The sequence below is a fragment of the Acyrthosiphon pisum genome, chromosome A2 (genome assembly GCF_005508785.2).
Source record: "Acyrthosiphon pisum isolate AL4f chromosome A2, pea_aphid_22Mar2018_4r6ur, whole genome shotgun sequence".
Classification (NCBI taxonomy): Eukaryota; Metazoa; Arthropoda; class Insecta; order Hemiptera; family Aphididae; genus Acyrthosiphon; species Acyrthosiphon pisum.
The window spans coordinates 7,049,828-7,068,553 of record NC_042495.1 but is presented as its reverse complement, the minus strand read 5'-3'; the positions used below and the strand labels follow the sequence as shown (position 1 = coordinate 7,068,553).

Here is an 18,726-nt window from a genome sequence, read left to right as displayed (position 1 = left end):
GTAAATGACATTTATGAAGACACTTTAGTGAAAATTAGAAGTTTTATACTTGGTAAAAAAATCTGGGTATCGATCGATGAGACGACAGATTCCGCAGGTCGTTACATCGCAAATGTCATTGTAGGAACGCTCGAACTTAATGGCCCGGGTCACGTGTTTTTATTAAACTGTGCAGAACTAGAGAAATCAAATCACATTACAATCTCTAAATTGTGTAGGTTAAAACTTCAGTAGATGTAGAACGATCTTTCTCAACATACAAAACATTGTTAGCAGATAACCGACATTCATTTCAAGTTGAAAATATAAGGAAATACCTTGTCGCTCAATGTAATAGTAAAGGTAGGTAGTACAACATTCAGTTAACTTAGTACATATTCGAGATAAAAATTAATTTTACAAAATACCTTTTTATATTTACAGATGAAGGAGGTGAAAATGAACACAGAAAACAAAAAGATAAAGAAGACGACGAAGAAATGTAATTTTTACTAATTTTTTAAAAATAAATATTATAATAACTAATAACTAATAAGATAAAATAATAAAATAAAATAATTATTTAGAGCATAGTTTAAGTGCATATTTCTTGATTTTTAAGTGCATAAGTGCATGCATATTATTAGATTTTTAAGTACTAGAAGTCCTCAGCCCTAGCTATAATATAAGTTTTGGATTGTCGACACTGATAGGTATTATATAATAGTATATTGTACTACTTGATTATTTTGGATTTATGATTTTCCTGTTTTAGTATTACCAAAATAATGACAAATTATTCGCATCAACGTTTGATTATATTCTCACTTGTAATGGCTTGCGAGTGGTGTGAAAATTTAAGTTGTATTTTATATGGGAAAATCGCGCAAATAATTAATAATTAAATTATGTTGTATTTTACCGAGTAACAATAACTCATCATCATTCATCCATAGAGAATTAATATTTAAAGTTAGAACAACTGTAAATTATTTTTTTCAAATTTTAATTTTTGTCATGATTCTATGAAAAAACTTGTACCGTGCGTCGTGTAATGGCAATGTGCCGAAGTATAGAGCAAAAACGGCGGCATGGCGTTGGACAAAATAATAATAATAATATGTTCTTATCCTCAAGTTTTCTGATTAGATTTTCCGGGATAATGCCTTTGGAAAAAGTTGAAACTGTGTTACATATATATTTATATATATATATATATGGGTCTAGGCGTTCTCTACATCACTCACGAGCGTCTAAAGTGGAAACGGCAATTAATGGGGACCTGTACAACAGCTGCAGCGGCCGGGCACGTGTGTGGTTATCCCACACGCTGTCCTGCCAGCCGCCTCGCGCGACACGCTCCCCGCCGCCGTCCATCCCCACCACGGGATAATAAATGATGGTGAATCGTCAAGGCGATCAGTTTCCAAAGTCATTAAACGCGGCGCGAACGTCTAAAGTTCACAGGCTCGTGATTTGTCCGGATCGCTTGGGTTTATATGTACGTACCTATATACATCACTCTATATACGCGGCCTTATATACACATATAGTACCTATACATATATAATATTATATACTATTCTCTCAAATCTCTCGCGGCTGCGGGCCGGACGAGACGCCGGCTTTTATGGTTCACTATATATAATATGCGAGCGCAAAGTGTTTATATACCGTCCGAACGCCGACAGAGAGGACGCCGCCGCCGACACACATAATACATAAATATAATATATATCATAATATAATAATAATAATAATAATAATAATAATAATAATATGGTCTACATTATACAATGTATATCTACACATTCGTAAACCGGATTTCATTTTATTTCAGCGTTTCTTTTTTAAACACCGGCGTGTCGTTTAAAGAGACCGTGCGCGTATAAACAAACCACGTCGAAAATGCCTTTCATCATGCGCGCAGTGTATTGTTGGCGGCGGGACGCGGGCCAAAGGGACCGGCCGTCGTAAAGACGTCGGCGGCGGTTGACGGCGGCGGGTGACGGCGGCTGCACCCCTCGTAAAAAACACAAGTTCGACCTCAAAAACGCCCGTAACGCATTCCGGTCGCATCGTTTGCTTGGAAACGGGCACAAAGACACCCGCGAAAGCGTATTATTATTATTAATATGTTCTTTTATTTGTTGTTTTCGTAATCGTTATTAACGTGACGCATTGCGAATGGACGTGAATATTACACGATATGTATTATATGTACTTATTTATGAGATATTATGTCATATCGCTAAAATATGAAAGGGCGCGTAAACAATATTAAATTATTATATGACATTGTATTGACCGAATCTCAAATTATTACGTACAGAACGACGTCATCAACAGGTTGCCTATTATTTAAATAATAAATTGGAGTACGAAAATAAAACAAACTATATTATAATGACTTATACAAAATTACATACGTTTTTAATACAAATAAATTCATTTTCCGGTTATCGAATCGATCGACCGACTCAAATATGTTAAATATCATGTGTATGATATTTTATTTAAACATTAAAAGGGCTAGGATTTATATATATTTGCATAAATGCAATAAAAATTGTGAAATATGCATTTTATTTTACCAAAATATGCAAAAACAATTTTTCTCTATTTCTACATAATATTTTTTACATAAAAATTAGAATCTTATTGAAACAGAAGCTACTAGTTAATAATTTTATATCATCTATTATAATTATTATTTATATAGAACCAGCTGATCCCGTGCACTTCGTTGCTCGTTAAATGTTATAAATATAAAAATTCTGATTCACAGCAGTATATTATCAGGTAGGCAATCTATACCTACGGTAGATCGTGGACCCCGTACTGTTTGTACGTAGGTGTGTGATTTAACTCTTATGTATCTAAGTTATACAAAGTTTGTTATATACCACCTATGGTAGATTAATATAATCAATTAATACAAAGTCCTAACCCAACCTAACCGTACTAATATCAGATGAATAAAAAAAACAAATTTAACCATTTTTAAATTAGCCTGTCTTATTCCTAGAGGTCTAATCTACACACAAACATTCATTTGTATACATATAGACATATTGACAAAAAATAACAATACAAATCAACAAAGATGCCCGATTAACCAATAGCAACCATTATATAATACACTGTTGCGCCACTGTTGTATTTTTACATCCAGATTTCCTACTTTATCGGTGGATTTCTCTAAAATTTTCTTTTGTAAAAACCTTCTCCAGGCAATTACGAAAATCTTAAAAAAAAAATTGAGCCAAATCGGACCAACCGTTCTCGATTGATGAGTTAACTACATCTCTCACGCTCTATTTATATATATATATACCTAGATTATTATTTATTAAGTACAAGTAGATATCATAAGATTGAATATATTGTAATAATATTACAATATATCGGAACGAAGAATGGATTTATATTGACTGAAACTTGTCGTACTAATGGAAAACAAAAATAATGGATGGATAAACCTATCGGTTGTCTGACCAAGGTAAGATTAGAAAGTAAATTTACGACAATTCGACAAATAACTCAATAATTATAGACGTTCATTAATTAAATACCATTTAAAATGCATAAGTTTTTCAAAAATAAAAAATATGCAATCAAATGAATTATATTAAATATAATATGCAACAATATGAGAATTAATTAAAGTCGTGGACATATCTGACAGCCATAGAAATCCTAGCCCTAAAAATTACTTTATGATTTCTCATTGCTATAATAATAGAGTTTATCAACGCTGGGTAGTTATGGATAAAAAACAAAATTAAGTTAGTTTAATACTTATTTTTTGAATTAACATTTATCTTGATAAGCTTTTTTTTAACGTACTTACATATTGTGGTAACTTCAAGTTAATTTAATACAGAACCAGTGATGATTAAATATTAATAATACCGAATCGTTTATTTACACTTTAATTTGTTTAGTAAATATTATATTTCATGACAAAAATGTCTGTCTTTATGCAGAAAAAATCAAAAAACGTACAATCATTAAATTTATTACCAAATATACAAGACAGAGAGAGAGAGAGATATTTTTTATTTTATTTTATTTTTTTCAAATTAAACTTTACAACTTTTTTGGAAAATATTGAAAATATAATATTGTTGTTCATATATTTTATTTTATAAAATAAATGTTGGTTATTCTGCTATGAAACTCTATAATATTATAGTACCTATGTTATACTATATACACCAGATATACACAACATAACATTAGATCTAATCGCCGATCTCACCATCAATTTTGTTAAGTCGGGTCCACATGGAGATGATAGTAAAACGCGATAGCTGTAACCAGTTAATATTATGATAATATACTAATAAATATAACTATATAAACTTAAAGGTACCTTGTATCTAACTATAATAGTAAACCCTATGAGTTATATTTAGTTATAACGTATTACTTTCAAATCGGGGGCTTGAGTGTTACCTGAAATAATTTTTTTCATACGCAAGTGAGTATTGACCCAACTTATTATATAATATGCTTTAAAACATTCTTTGCACATAGGTTGGGTTTTTTCATCTGCACTACCTCTCTATCCAAAAGTTTTATACAATTATTTTATGAGGTATTATCAGTGAATATGTTTATCATAAGCTCGTATAGAATTATTGTAAATAAAATATAGTCCATAAACAATTATTTCTCAACAAATTTAAAAATATAAAATACTCCAAGTACAGAAGTATAATATAACAAATACATAAGTACAATTAATTATTAACACAGATTTTGATCTTTATGTGGTTTAAAAATGACTGGTTGGTTAAACTGTATAGATTTTTTCTCTTTAACCATTGTAGGGAGGATTTTGCAGATTTTCGCTTTCCCTCGTATTCATTGTAACCACTCCTACGCTATATGTGAAAATGAGAAAATATTGAAACTCATTTCTTAAAAACCAATTTAAAAATATCAAATTTTATTAAAGTTAAGTAAAATTTTTTCTGGGTTAAGTTAAGCTTAATGAAGTTAAAAAAAATGTATTATTATGTAACTTTTAACTTGGTTCAACAAGTTAAGAAAATCTTTAACTCACTCATCCTTGTAGGTTATATCATATTATTCATATGAATTTATTTTATCCCTGTAGTATTCTATAAAATATTATACATACATTATATTATTAACTGTAGGGGAGACTAGGTACAATTGTAACACGGGCAATAAGTTGTTCAATAATCAATATAAAAATCTCAAACAAATTTAGCAGTTAGCCATCTGTATAAAAATCGATGTTTCCTTATAAAAATTATGATAACTAGCTAACTTTTTGAAAAAAAAAATTAAATGGGTTTTTGATAACAGATTGTAAATAAAAATCATATACTTACTTTTTTATTTGAGTATATAATTTTAATTATATGTTTGGCTATAGTTATTTTGATATACACCGAAAGTAGTGTAGTTTTTTTTGGTTCTAGTCTTAACACTCTAACTAGTCAGTATTTTTTCTAATACTTAAGTATTTACACAAATATTGAAGGGGTACAAATGTAACAGTCACCTTCAGTGATACACTGTTGTACCTATTTTATTTTAAGTTATTTAAATGAAATTATTTTATGTGATTTAAATCATATTATTCTATACGTATTTAATAATTTAAAAGTAAAAAGTTATATAACAATTTATTATTTAAGATAATCTGTTTATCAAAGTTATATTTTATTTTAATTAAAGGTTATTATGCTGTAATTGTTTTAACAATTTAAAAGTCAAAAATTATGTTACTATTTAAGGTTATCCGTTTACCTAAGTTATGTTTTATTTAATTTAAATGTAACTGTTATATTTTATATGTTTTACAATAATACAAAAAAGTAAAAATCATGTATGTTACATCTGTCTCTAGCGCTGTTACAATTGTACCCTGTATCAGGTAAATTGTAACATATTTTTTTTTCTATATTTATATCTATTCAAAATCATGTGGAAATAAAGATTTAATACACACATATTATGAAAGGCAACAACTTACTTTACTAATTGAAAGTATAAATGATTCAAACAATTTTGAATTTTGGCAGGAATAAATAATTGTATAAAAAATGTTACAATTGTACCCAGTCTACCCTAGTCATACGTCATCTATATAGTCGAATTACAAATACCCCATATTGGCTTATACCTACATAATAAAATAATAATACACGCCAAATTAAATGAAAATAATAAATTACTCTTCTAAGACCTGGGAACAAAATGCACGGTAGTACTTATATTTACTTACGTGTTTTGGAACGTGGTTCTCTAGGTCCATCCACAGTGACTTTGATGGCTTTATTGTAAGTGGTAACTTGCGGGGGCGAACAGCTCACTGTTATGGTCAGCGTAAAACTTTTGCCTGTAACGTAAACACAACTAATATTATAACAAAAATCGCGCTAAAAAATAATTTAAAACGTCTTGACAATATTGAAAAATCGTTGAATAAAAAAAGTCCAACACCCGTCATACCATTTTGTGTTCCATGTTATTTTAATAGTATTCTGGTAAATTTTAAATCAACACACAAAATTGTTGTGGATGAGAATTATTTTAACTATGTATAACATATTTTGCACACAATTATTATACTGCCGAGTGTTAAATTTTACAGTAAATACATAACAATATATAACAATATAACATTATAATTTCTAAAGTAATACCTTATACATTATATATTATTTCTACATGTATAATATATGTATAATAATATTTATAATATAATATTATATAGATTATTTTTCGTATGTATGTTTTTTTAACAATATGATATATTTTTAAGCAGGGTACAACTTTTTTTTCTAACTAATTTTTTTGCGGTTGATTTTCGTAACGCTTTGTTTATTGGCCATAGAACCGCCAATCAATAGTAAAAACAATAAATTAAATTCCTAAATCCTTAACAAAATGTAGCATACTACTAGATGTTTTTCTACCGCACTAGCTATACCCAAAAAATATATCTATAATGCCTCAATTTTCCTTTAAGAGGAAAAATATTTAGTTGCATACTACTTAAAATAATATAAATAGGTACGAACGACATTTAAAAAAAAAATAACTGCATCAAACCTATACTTAACTAGATTCCTCTATAATCCCCCTTTACTATAAATACAAATTTATAGTATAATTTATAGTTAGTATTTTATAGAATATAATAAATTTTTTATGATATTATTGAGGTAGCTACATCGCGTTATTTTCAGTAAACCAATAACTGATATTTACGGTATTTTCGAATAGTAGTATTAGGTAAACCGTGTTTCGATAAATACCGTATATAATTATTGTAAATATATCTAACCAAACCTAACCTACTGTACCTATACGTCAAATTTCGTCAATACTACCAACCCTGAAGACTGAAGTCCGCATTTCAAAAAACTATAATTTTATTTGTTTGCGGGTTACAATATAAATACAATATATTAACACAATATAAATATACATACTACAGTACTATAGAGGTATAATATGAATCGGTGCGAAAACTGTTATTTTACTACATTGCAATGACGGTTTTGTCTTCGCCGGACAAGCGTCCGGTTTCGTGCTATAAGACTGCCACATACAGTACATGCTCATCGTATACAGAGTGAGCCCACGTGTTTTCCCGTTTTCTCATAATCATAACAGCTTAACACAGTAAAACGGCAAAACTACTCACTCGGCCACCCTATATATTATATATACGATTATAATTATCAAAAAGGGATCACCACCCCGTGTGTATACGTACAGATAAAGGGTATATATACAACGAGAAAACGGCCGTGTCCCGATGAAGGGAAATCGCGGCGGATTGACCTGACGTCCACCCCATTTATAAACGCGCGCGCACACACACACATCCGTACATTAAAGTACGTTTTATACGTATTTTACGTTTGTGTGTATGTGTGTGTGTAGGTACGCTTTTAACGGACAGAGACAGATGACGGGCCGGCCACGGCGTGTGTTATATACATTATTTTCTCTATATATATTTTTCCACCGCACGAGTGCCTATATTTACAACACGCAGTGCACATAATATTATAATATGTCACTCGTACTGGAAATATAAAAATACCGCACCAGGAGAGGCGGTCATCGTCATCGTGTTAATTTGTCGGAAAAACATAACGAGGGGGAATGATAAACCGCGTCGGAAAAACGCGACGTTTATGCGATAATAACTGCAGTCGTACAATGTACATACAATTTATATTATATACAGTATACATGTGTACACACTACCCTTGGCGGCGGCGGCGATTCGTGCTCGCTCGTAATTATTATAATTGAGCGGAAAGTCGTGTCGGCGACAACCCGCGGCCGTGCAATACTACAAACGTTCGTAAATCGCGTTACCGCTATGGTTTTTTTTTTTTTAGGGTTTATTTTATTATTACGTTTTAATTGACGGCGACACTAATTGTCCGTTGGCACGGTCGTGTTTGTCACCGTCGGTGAAAAGTCATATCTTTTTTTATATTTCTAACACGGCTCGACGCACACGGCAAACATTAATTGTCAAGTCAAACATTGCGGTTTCATCTCTTTCGTTTAATAACCTATCCCTCCATTTCTGAAAACTACGTAAACCGTAATCCGGCTTCAGCTGCGTGAAAAAATTATTTTTTATATTCGTATAAAACGGTACGAACAGAAAACAGCGGTGCATGAAATATATAATACAAGAACTTTCAACAAAATAAATATTAAATATTATTTTGTATGGTGTAATTGTAATACATTGTTGAAAATACTTGTTCAGTACCATATATTAGCCATGAACCTATGACATTTTTGATATTATAGAAAAACTCGAAATTCCATAAAATAATTATATTATTGACGATTGTATACGAATGGTAATGTTCTGTTATAAATTTGAATTACAAAATTTGGCAAAGCATGTCGTCATTACAAGAAAGTAATTTTCGGGGCCATAATTCAAACGAATAGACATGTAAATAGTTTATTTATGTAATCATATTATGACCTCAGAGCGTTTGATCAATTATAAATATTGTAAAATTTGAAAGATTCAATCGTAAAAATACTTCAAAGAAATTAAGTGGAGGTCGTTGATTGTTTTGAGATTTTATTTAATATAAAGTTGTTTTCTACTAATCTACTATATTATTATGTCTCATTTTTTCTTATCCGTATGCTAAAACATTTTTTTATATAAATTATAATTTGAAGTACTAAATTTTATATTTGACTTTTGTGAATAATCTTAGTTTTTTATTATAGTTCATACATTTTTTAGGTTGATACCTAAAAAATATGTATATATTTACCATATAAATACAATTTTATAGGAACGTAAAATATGCTTTTATAGTGTTGTTTAGTGTAGAATGGAGTAGGCCATTGTATTTATAATACCTGTTCAAAGTTAAAATTGTTCAGACAGCTATAAGTAAGTACGTTTTATTTTGGAAAGGATAAGCGGACGACGGATAAAAAATGTAAACCAAAAAAAATTACACATATAGACTACCGCGGGTGTACATTCCGTATCAGCACAAACACATTCACAGGCAAGTAAAATGCTATGTCAACAAAAATCCAAGTGAAGTCCTACTATTCGAAATCTCCGTACTAACAATATTGTATACATATATGCGTGATGCGTCAGTAACAAGTTGGACTTTTTTGTGAGAGATGAATCACGCGAAGGTTTGTGTTGCCTTTACAGAGTTGTCTTATGGTGGATAGCATGTTTTGGGCAAATCGATCATGTTAGTATCATCTACGTTTTGAATGAATTCTTAAAAATATAAATCATTAATGAATAGCTGCACAATTTAGCACAGTTTAGAATGGCACTGAAGAAGCTAAGCCTCAAAAATTATGATAACGTTAAAATACAACATTTATAATAGGAAATAGGAATCCAAAGATGAATTAATAGAGATAAATTATTTATTTACCTAGATAATGTTAAGAAGACAGTTGGGAATACAATAAACAAATAAATGCATTAAAATAATAAAGAATCGGTGAAAACAATGGCATTAAACAACTATGAAATCAAAATTTAACAATACAAAAACATCTTTATGTACCTACCTAAGTATAGTAATAATATGTAAATAATTATATCCGTGACAACGACGACCATAAAAATAAATATGGAATTTTTACCGAGCCAACACTGTTTTTCAGTCCTTATTTCTAAGCTCATGAATGGTCCACGAACGGTTTCATAAAAATATTGTCCTCGCCAAATTTAGTACAAGCAGGTCATGATTTAGTTAAATTGGTCAAAACAGGATCTCCCCGTCGTATGACGGTCACTGTGAAACGTTATAACTTATAAGTGATAATTGTGCGGTGAACACACGATTCTAATAGGATTGAACTCAACTACTCGGTATAGGTATAAGCGGTATAAAAAAATTATAGAAAAAATTACGATTAACCCGTGGTAAACCACGTGTTTCAATAAAACAAATCTCTATATCAAGAAATCACGTTGGGCTACTGTGAATGTACCTTTAGTCTGTATTATATAAGGCTGAATTTAGGGGAGAGCACTGAGGGAAAGTGCACCTCCTTCCGTTCACAAAAAAATATAAACATTTTTTTCATCGATTATTAAAAATCATCGTCGTAAAAATGTTTTTTATTTAAGTGCCCCCTCTGTCCACCCTTGGTGTTGCACAGTACACATTATTATCGAGTATATAATATTGTATATACTCAATGATATTATACAGAAAAAATATATTATCATGATACTGCGCTTACCTCTTCCACTCCTGCCCACGAACCGCAAATCGTTGAACTTGGCCACCTGGTTCTTCATCAGGGCGGTACAGTTCCGCAGCTCCGCGCAAAAGTTTTCGTCGTTGCCCGCGCGTATGGTGACGGCCGTGCCGTCCGGAACTTCGCCTAGCGCCACCACCTTGAACGCTACCGGAAGTGTCTTGTTGGACCGCCAGTGCGTGGGGAGTATGGTGCACACCAGGAACGGGCTGCCGGTGCGCACCAGCTCACCGGGGTGTTCGGACAGGAAGTCGCCCAGCGACCGTTCGGCCAGTATGTCGGCGGTCATCTTGGCGTACGCGTCCGACAGGCCGTCGTCGGATCCGGAACCGGTCGCGGCGATGCCGCCCACGCCGCCCGTCATCTGGGCGCCCTTCACCACCATCCTGCCGCGGTAGACTTCCGCGGTCGTCGCGTTCGGCAAATACGTAACGGACCGGGTTCTGAAAAATCACGTGATACGATATGTTAGTACGTCTTTACGGCGATATTATTATAATATTATATAGGTAATATCTAAACGACAGCGTGACAATATCTGAAACCGATGAAAATACAATATATTTTATAATTAGGTGTCGGATGGACTAAGGATACAAAGTCCAACTGCATCATACTACACATATTAATCAACTTGTGTGTTATAGATAAGTATACTGTAAGAACCAGCCGTGTCGTATGTTTATATTGTAAAATCTAAATGTGTAAAACACAATAGGTAGTGTATTTTGTAACTTAAATATATTTTTGAAAACCATTCCGCTCCAGAAAAAAAATTACCTAAACAAAATTATAATCATTAAGTTTACCTGTAACCTAACTATAGGTTACCTAACCTATAAATTTATATATTAACATGTTTGTTTCCTAGTTTGTATGGCCTTATGAGTAGTTTATCGGATAGCATTTTATATTGTTACGTTTTAATAAGAGCTCGGACAGTATAATGAATCCAAATTTGAATATTATGAAAAAGACAAAATATGCAATTCTATTCTCAACAATGTATAATAACATAATGGTTAGTATTTTTAATCAGCAAATTTATACCTAAAATCCATAATATACACTGGTATATTATATACGTATCCCCGTATCCCTCTGACTTCTATCGAGTATACGTATTACATTGATTTCAATAGTCGCTATTAAAATGAATATATCTGTATTTATGTAAAACAATTTAAACTGCAGTTTACCATTTTGTACATTGATCAACTTTTCTCATCATCAATAATATTTTTACAGTTGGTATTTGCTACTAAGGTATACCTACCTAGTAGTGGTGGGTCGTTACTGCTGTATTCGGTACTATGTAACAATTACATTGGTGGAACGAGTAGGAACGAGTACATTTATCGTTCCACGTTCATTCCATCGGTACGTTCAGTACAAACTACAAAGTTACCATCTACAAAATGGTCCCAATCAGGGTATACCGACATCGAGTCTGTACCGAATACCGATTACCGACGGTGGTTGAATAGTAACGACTAACGAGAATAGACGTATAATATAATATATTATTGTATATTATACGTCTATGGTCGACTGGTCGTCTACAACTCTATCTGCCGCTGTTGTTGTGCTGATATCTGTTGGTAATCGGTCGGGTCGGTGGTGGTGGTGGACAATATAATATAATCAGTACCTAGTAGGATGAGATGTCTATAATCCGTACAATACAAAATTACATATCGAATATTGTAGCTATCTTATAATAAATTCTACAGTTGCTCCTACAGTAAATATAAGAATTTACAATGGGAATAGTATCATAATATAAAATGGGTCAAATGAACAATATTTATAATAATACCTATTATCGTATTTTAAATAAGAACAATATGGTATACATTAATGGTATTACGGCCACACAAGCTCAACAATTTACCTACCTATAGAGTACATCTGGCTATAAAATATTAATGTTTAATTTTTTTAATATAATCGAGAATAATAATTTAAAAAAAAACTGTTTAACACCATAACTAAAAGAAAAAAAATGTTTAATACCTTATAAGTTATAAGTTATAAAAGTTATAACTATATAATATTATAAGATATTCAATAAGTTAGCATACCTCTATTTCAAACTACAGACTGTTCGTAAAAGTTTAAAGTTTTTTTTTTTTTTTATAAGAAATTTATAATCTATTCTTAATTTGAATAATAAACAAATGTGATAAGTGTATTTACATATGAATATTTTGAGGGAAGAAGCCACCCATTAGTGACACTACCTATTTTGAGTTTTTTTTCTTTTCATTTACTAAGTAAAACTATTTAAGTTTTAGATAAAAGGTCGCGACACCATCTTCGTTTAAGCCGGCTTGGGGATAACATGGAATGGATAAGGTAGATCATTTTTTTATAAGGGTATTAGAATGGAGAGGAAGTTTCGTATGAAATCTTTTGTAGAAACATTTTGCTTCATTGAGTACAAAAGTTTAAAGTAAAATTGATTTCGTTTATTTTTAGTGATTCTTTTTATGGAATAAAGAATGCTCTATTTATTTTATCATAACGAGATTTATATTATTTTGTATGTAATAATATGTAATATTGTTAAAAATGTTTAATGAGGAATCAATAATTTATTATTTTATTAATCATGCATCAAAAATTTAAAGTAAAGTGCAATATCGACTATCGAGAGACGCATATAACTAAAAATAATGGTATTTCGAACTCAAAGTATATATAATACAGTTTATATAGTTTATAACTAATAAGTGACAATTAATCTAGGTATGATAAATCAGCAATGTGACATCTAAGTAATGAAAGCTTTATACTTAACAAGATTCATTTTTCTCCATGCCTACATATTCGAATCTTCTTTAATCTACCAAAGGGGTTGACGAGAATATAGAATTAAAGGGACGCGATAAACGTTCTACATAGAAGGTGTATAACCGGTGTGAAATACTTAAAGACACGTCACATCACCGTACTTCCGCTTTAAAGTTTAAGTCTGGTTGAATGGAGAGGTAATAAGTGTTTACACCCTCGGTAAAATATCTACAATATTGTACATAAAGACACTGCAGTATAATAATATATTACACAGAAATTTCGAAATCGCGTTACACAAATGGTGCTAATAGTTACGCCATTGATACTTCTTTACAATGCAAGTATGTAACTATTTTTAGTGCATGTCTATATATATTATAGCATCTGTGTAATTTGCGTAGAAGCCGATTTTAAATTACTTATACGTTATATACGAGGTTATATAATACATACTTTATAGTATTCAAATATTTTGCAGCATAATGTTAATTGAACGTTTTTATTATATGCAACAATATATATTTTTAAATTTAATAAGTATATAATATTTAGACCAACTAAAACCAATCAAATTTAACCTCAATAATAATTAACTGAACTATAATACACAAAACTGTGTAGAACCGATTTAAATTGTTTTTATGTACCTATCAGTTATAATAATCAATAAAATCAATGTGCGAAATATAAATACTTGGATAATAATAGACGTATATTGTTTAAAGAGGTGAATTTTTGTAGCTCCGTAAACGGAATGTTAAATTTGATTACTTAAGTTACAACGAAAACCTAACTTAACCAAAACCCTAATTACATAATTGTACCTATATTATAATTAAAGACAGTAACAATATTATTATTAAAATATAATATACTATAATAGTATAATATAATAATTGGTAGTTGAAAAATAATTTTTAAAACTTCACACCAATTTAAAATTTTCTCAACACTTCCCACTTAAATACTAATGGTCGATGGTTAAAGATATTTGTTCTTGAGTAAATACATTTATTAATAATAGCAGAAACTAAAAACAATATTGAATACACACAGAATGTCAGAATGATACATCTAACATAAAATATTCAGTTGGAGTTACCCACGTAAATGTATAATTATTGGTTTTTAATAATTAGATACCTAGGTACTTGCGGTAATACTTTAACTTTTTTATTATTACTCACTGTGTAACGTGATATGAATAACTGATAAGTGATAATTACTGTCTATAAAATAATATTCAAATATATTTTCTCTAAAAGTAAAAACTTATAAGTAGGTACCTATAATACCAATACGAATAGGTAAGTATTGTTATAATTTATAATAACAATTAAAGTTGTGTAAATTGTTCAATCTCATTTTAAACTTTTAATTAAAATCTTTGATAATTATATACTATTTTAATGGAGTTACCTATTAAAAAATATTAAGTTAAATATTGTAGAATTAAGTAGGTGTTGTCAAACGATTAAAACGATTTTATTGCTTAATTATTAGAACTTAAAATTAAACACTGACACACAAAAGTAATATACATGTAATTCTATTCATATGATTAAATTATGACAAAATAAAGAGTTGTAAAATGGGAAAGGAGAATCCTAAATTATTATAGTTATTAATTTGATAACGTCATAAGTCATAACAGTATTCTCATTAAAATGAATGGTGTAAAATATTCATTCCTGTAGGATTTATTGTAGCTACAATAGTTTATACCATAGATGTCAATAGGGTATAATAAATTAAAACATTTCGTATACATTTTAGCAAGCCAAGTTTAATATTTTGGTGATTATTAATAATGTCAAGTATGTGGAGTAAGTTGTTAAATTTGAATAAACGGGTACATGAACATCAATAACACATGATTTAGATATTAAAGTATTAACGACGATTGAATAAAAAAACAGTAGGATTCAAAAGAAAAAAACGTGAATAAAATGCAACGCTTTAATAAAAAAAAAAAGAAATTAAGACAAAAAATAACTAGGAAAAAACCCAACTTAAAAACACACACTTACATTAATAGTTATAAATTTATAATAATATGTCAAGTACGAAATGTCGAAATTCCTGCACTAGTACCAATCACATGATGTTATTATACATAATTACAACAATATATTATGTATAAAAATATTAATGACACAGATGATAATAATGCGTAGGTATATTGTATTACTGACCTTTGTCACGTCGCCGGCAACAACGAGCGATTTAAAAACGTGGCGACGGTGGATCGCGGAACAGTTCAAGGCCGTCAGTTGGCTGGCGGGTAGCGGAGGGGAAAAAAACACGGACGCGCCGTCGACGAAAAAAAATACGAAAAAAATACAAACAAACTTTCGACAGCGCTGGCGAGTGACGGGTGGCAGCGGTGGCGGCGGCGGTACACCTACCGCGGTTGAAGTGTAGTGTTTTTTTTTTTTTATTATACTTTTACGACCGCGTTTCCCGCTCTTTTTTTTTTTTGCTTCCTTCCGTCCGCGTCCCCTCCACACCGCCGCGCTCGCGAATCGCTCGTCCGTCGCCGGTTGTGGTGGTTGCCGTGTACCCGCGTGTGTATATTAATATATTATTTACGAAACGCACTGCGATCGGACGGCGGTAATAACGGTAATAAAATATTATTATATATATTTGTATTATTAACGGAAAAAAAGGCCACGTGCAGACGACCGCTTTTTGTAACGTCGGTGCGTAATATATTATAACATTACAACGGACGTCGTATTTTATTAATAATAATTTTGTGATTATATTATTATTGTCGACGACGAAGACGGTATAAACCCGATCGCCGGCGCGACTACACTACCTAACGACGCCGCCGCGCGCACTATACAAACGCGGTACCGCAACTATATATGCATTTACAGTATACTATACGTGTATGTGCGTGTGTGTGAGTGTATGTGTGTGGATGTTCGTTTGTGTGTGCGAGCGAGCGAGCGCGGTTAAACGGCGGCGGCGCGGCGCCGGAGCTCCGGTAACCGGTATACGAAACGCGTCGCCGTCGCGGTATATATGACGCGGCGGAGCGCGCGACCCGAGTGCGTGCGCGTTTGACCGCAATATTCGGGGGTTTTCGCCCGGAGAGCGCGGCGCGGCGAGTCGGCCGTGGCGGGACGCGCCCACATGGGCACCGCACACGCACGCACTCACTCGGACGGGCGAAAGGCAGCGGTGGCGGTGGCGGTCGACTGCTGCTGTACGGCGGGGTAGTGGCGGCGCCGTCGATGGGGGTGTGTGCAAGGGTTACACCTTTGGCGTGCGCGGCCGCAAAGACGCACACCGGCGGCGCGCCGAGCCGCCACCGCCGCCGCACCAAGATCGAAACCAAAGTCCATCCCCGTGGCGGCGGCGGTCCGTCTCCGCGCCGTGTACACAGCACCACCGCCGCCGGAACAGCCGAGACTAACGACGACGCGAACTCCCGTTGTCCCGCACCGCAGCCACCGTACCCACAACCGCCCGCCACTCCACCGTGGACTTATCTGTCGGCGTGCGTGTGCGTCGCGTACAGTCTAATTATTGTATATACTCTCGACGCCATTGTCTTTGTGCCCGCCTCCTCGAACATGCAGCAGCGTTCTGAGCTACATAGCGGAGGGTATATTTTTAACCCTTTCCGTTAAAAGGCGCCGGCCAAAGGGATATTTTCGTATCGTCCACCACCGTCCACCGTCCATCTCCACCACCACCACCACCACCCTCTTCGTATTTTTTTGTTTTAATGAAATTTCCTGACCCAACGACCCTCGGTCATTTTTCTCGGACCTCACGCTGCCGTTACCGCCACCTCCACTACCCGGATGCGCGCGTTAATGCCTGCTACCGGAAAAATACTTTGAACGTTTCGGTTCAAGAGACACGTGGATGCATGCGTTTAGTCCGTTACGTTGTTCTTTCTCGGTTTACTCGCTGTTTAAAACTCTTCTCGTCTTTGAGGAATGCTGCAGCTGTACACTACAAAAAAATAACACCGTTTCCATTTCACATTTCAACGTGCGCCACAACGGCGACAAGTTTATATGAAAAAACAACGACTGCAAATGTCTGCTATATTTAGTGATGGTCTCGTCATTAGAAATTTTTACCATTTGCGTATTGGTTTGCTGTATAGGCACATTAAAATATGGTAGCATAGTCACTTTATGTGACTATACATACATTGAATATGAATATGGGCATAAGCTCATATAAGGTACCTACATACGATTTATACTAAAAACATGGTTATGCATACTGCTTTAAGTATGGTTTTTGTATTTTTTTAAAATAATGTTATATAGTTTTATTTAACTCTAATTATTCAATAATGTAGAATGTTCAATGATGTAAGTACTTATTCCATATTAATATTTCAGGTGAGTGACAAGCGTTGTATAAAAGTCTGTACTTTATTAAAGCTCAAAGGTAAAATGTAAAAATATGAATGGCCGTTCAACATATTTAACGCTCACACACTATACGCTTATCGACGGATCGACGCTGTGTCCAACTCGTTTCTACTCACTCTCCAAGTGATTCATATTGTCTATAGATAAATAATATTCCGGTAAAATGCCTCAATGCAAATGGATGTTTTATTTTATTGTATCTCTTGCCATATAATTGAATCTTAAGGGGATTCGATACCGTGATTTTCTGTTTTTGTTTTACACACGTGCGGATTTCAGACGGGTTCTTTGCCAAACATAACCAATTGATCTAATGAAGAGATACGAATTCTGAAAATAGATTTGAATTTGTCTTCAAGTCTACTTGAAATCGAGTTTCCCACAATTTTTATTTTTTATTTTAACATTTCCAAAAATTGAAATAAAACAATTTTTAAATACTCTTTTTTAATATGACATTTTTAGGAATTTGGGAGATAATATCAAAAATATCGGAAAGTCAATTTCAAGTAGACTTGACGACAAATTCAAATCTGTTTTCAGAATTCTTATCGCTCCATTAGATCAATTGGTATGTTTGGCAAAAAAACACGTCTAAAATACTATGTCCCAGTATGTTAGACAAAAAAAGAAAATCACGGTATCGAATCCCCTTAAGACCACAGATATATAAAAACACATTTTTTAAATATATTTTTATATATCTGTGCTTAAGACGTATGTTATCATTACGAGTCGATGA

The 18,726-nt window shown here is 32.7% G+C and overlaps 1 protein-coding gene across 1 annotated transcript in view; it reads right to left on the bottom strand.

Moving 5' to 3' along the window:
- LOC100166688 (runt-related transcription factor 1-like) overlaps positions 1-16,995 on the bottom strand; it is a 24,755-nt gene extending 7,760 nt beyond the window's left edge. Inside the window, exons 1-3 of the mRNA XM_001950184.5 lie at positions 15,768-16,995; positions 10,756-11,216; positions 6,248-6,361 (exon numbers count right to left, since the gene is read on the bottom strand). Of these exons, the coding sequence (XP_001950219.2) occupies positions 6,248-6,361; positions 10,756-11,158 (517 nt within the window). The 5' untranslated portion in view covers positions 11,159-11,216; positions 15,768-16,995. The remainder of the gene's footprint in view (positions 1-6,247; positions 6,362-10,755; positions 11,217-15,767) is intronic.
- Between the last annotated feature and the right edge of the window lie 1,731 nt (positions 16,996-18,726).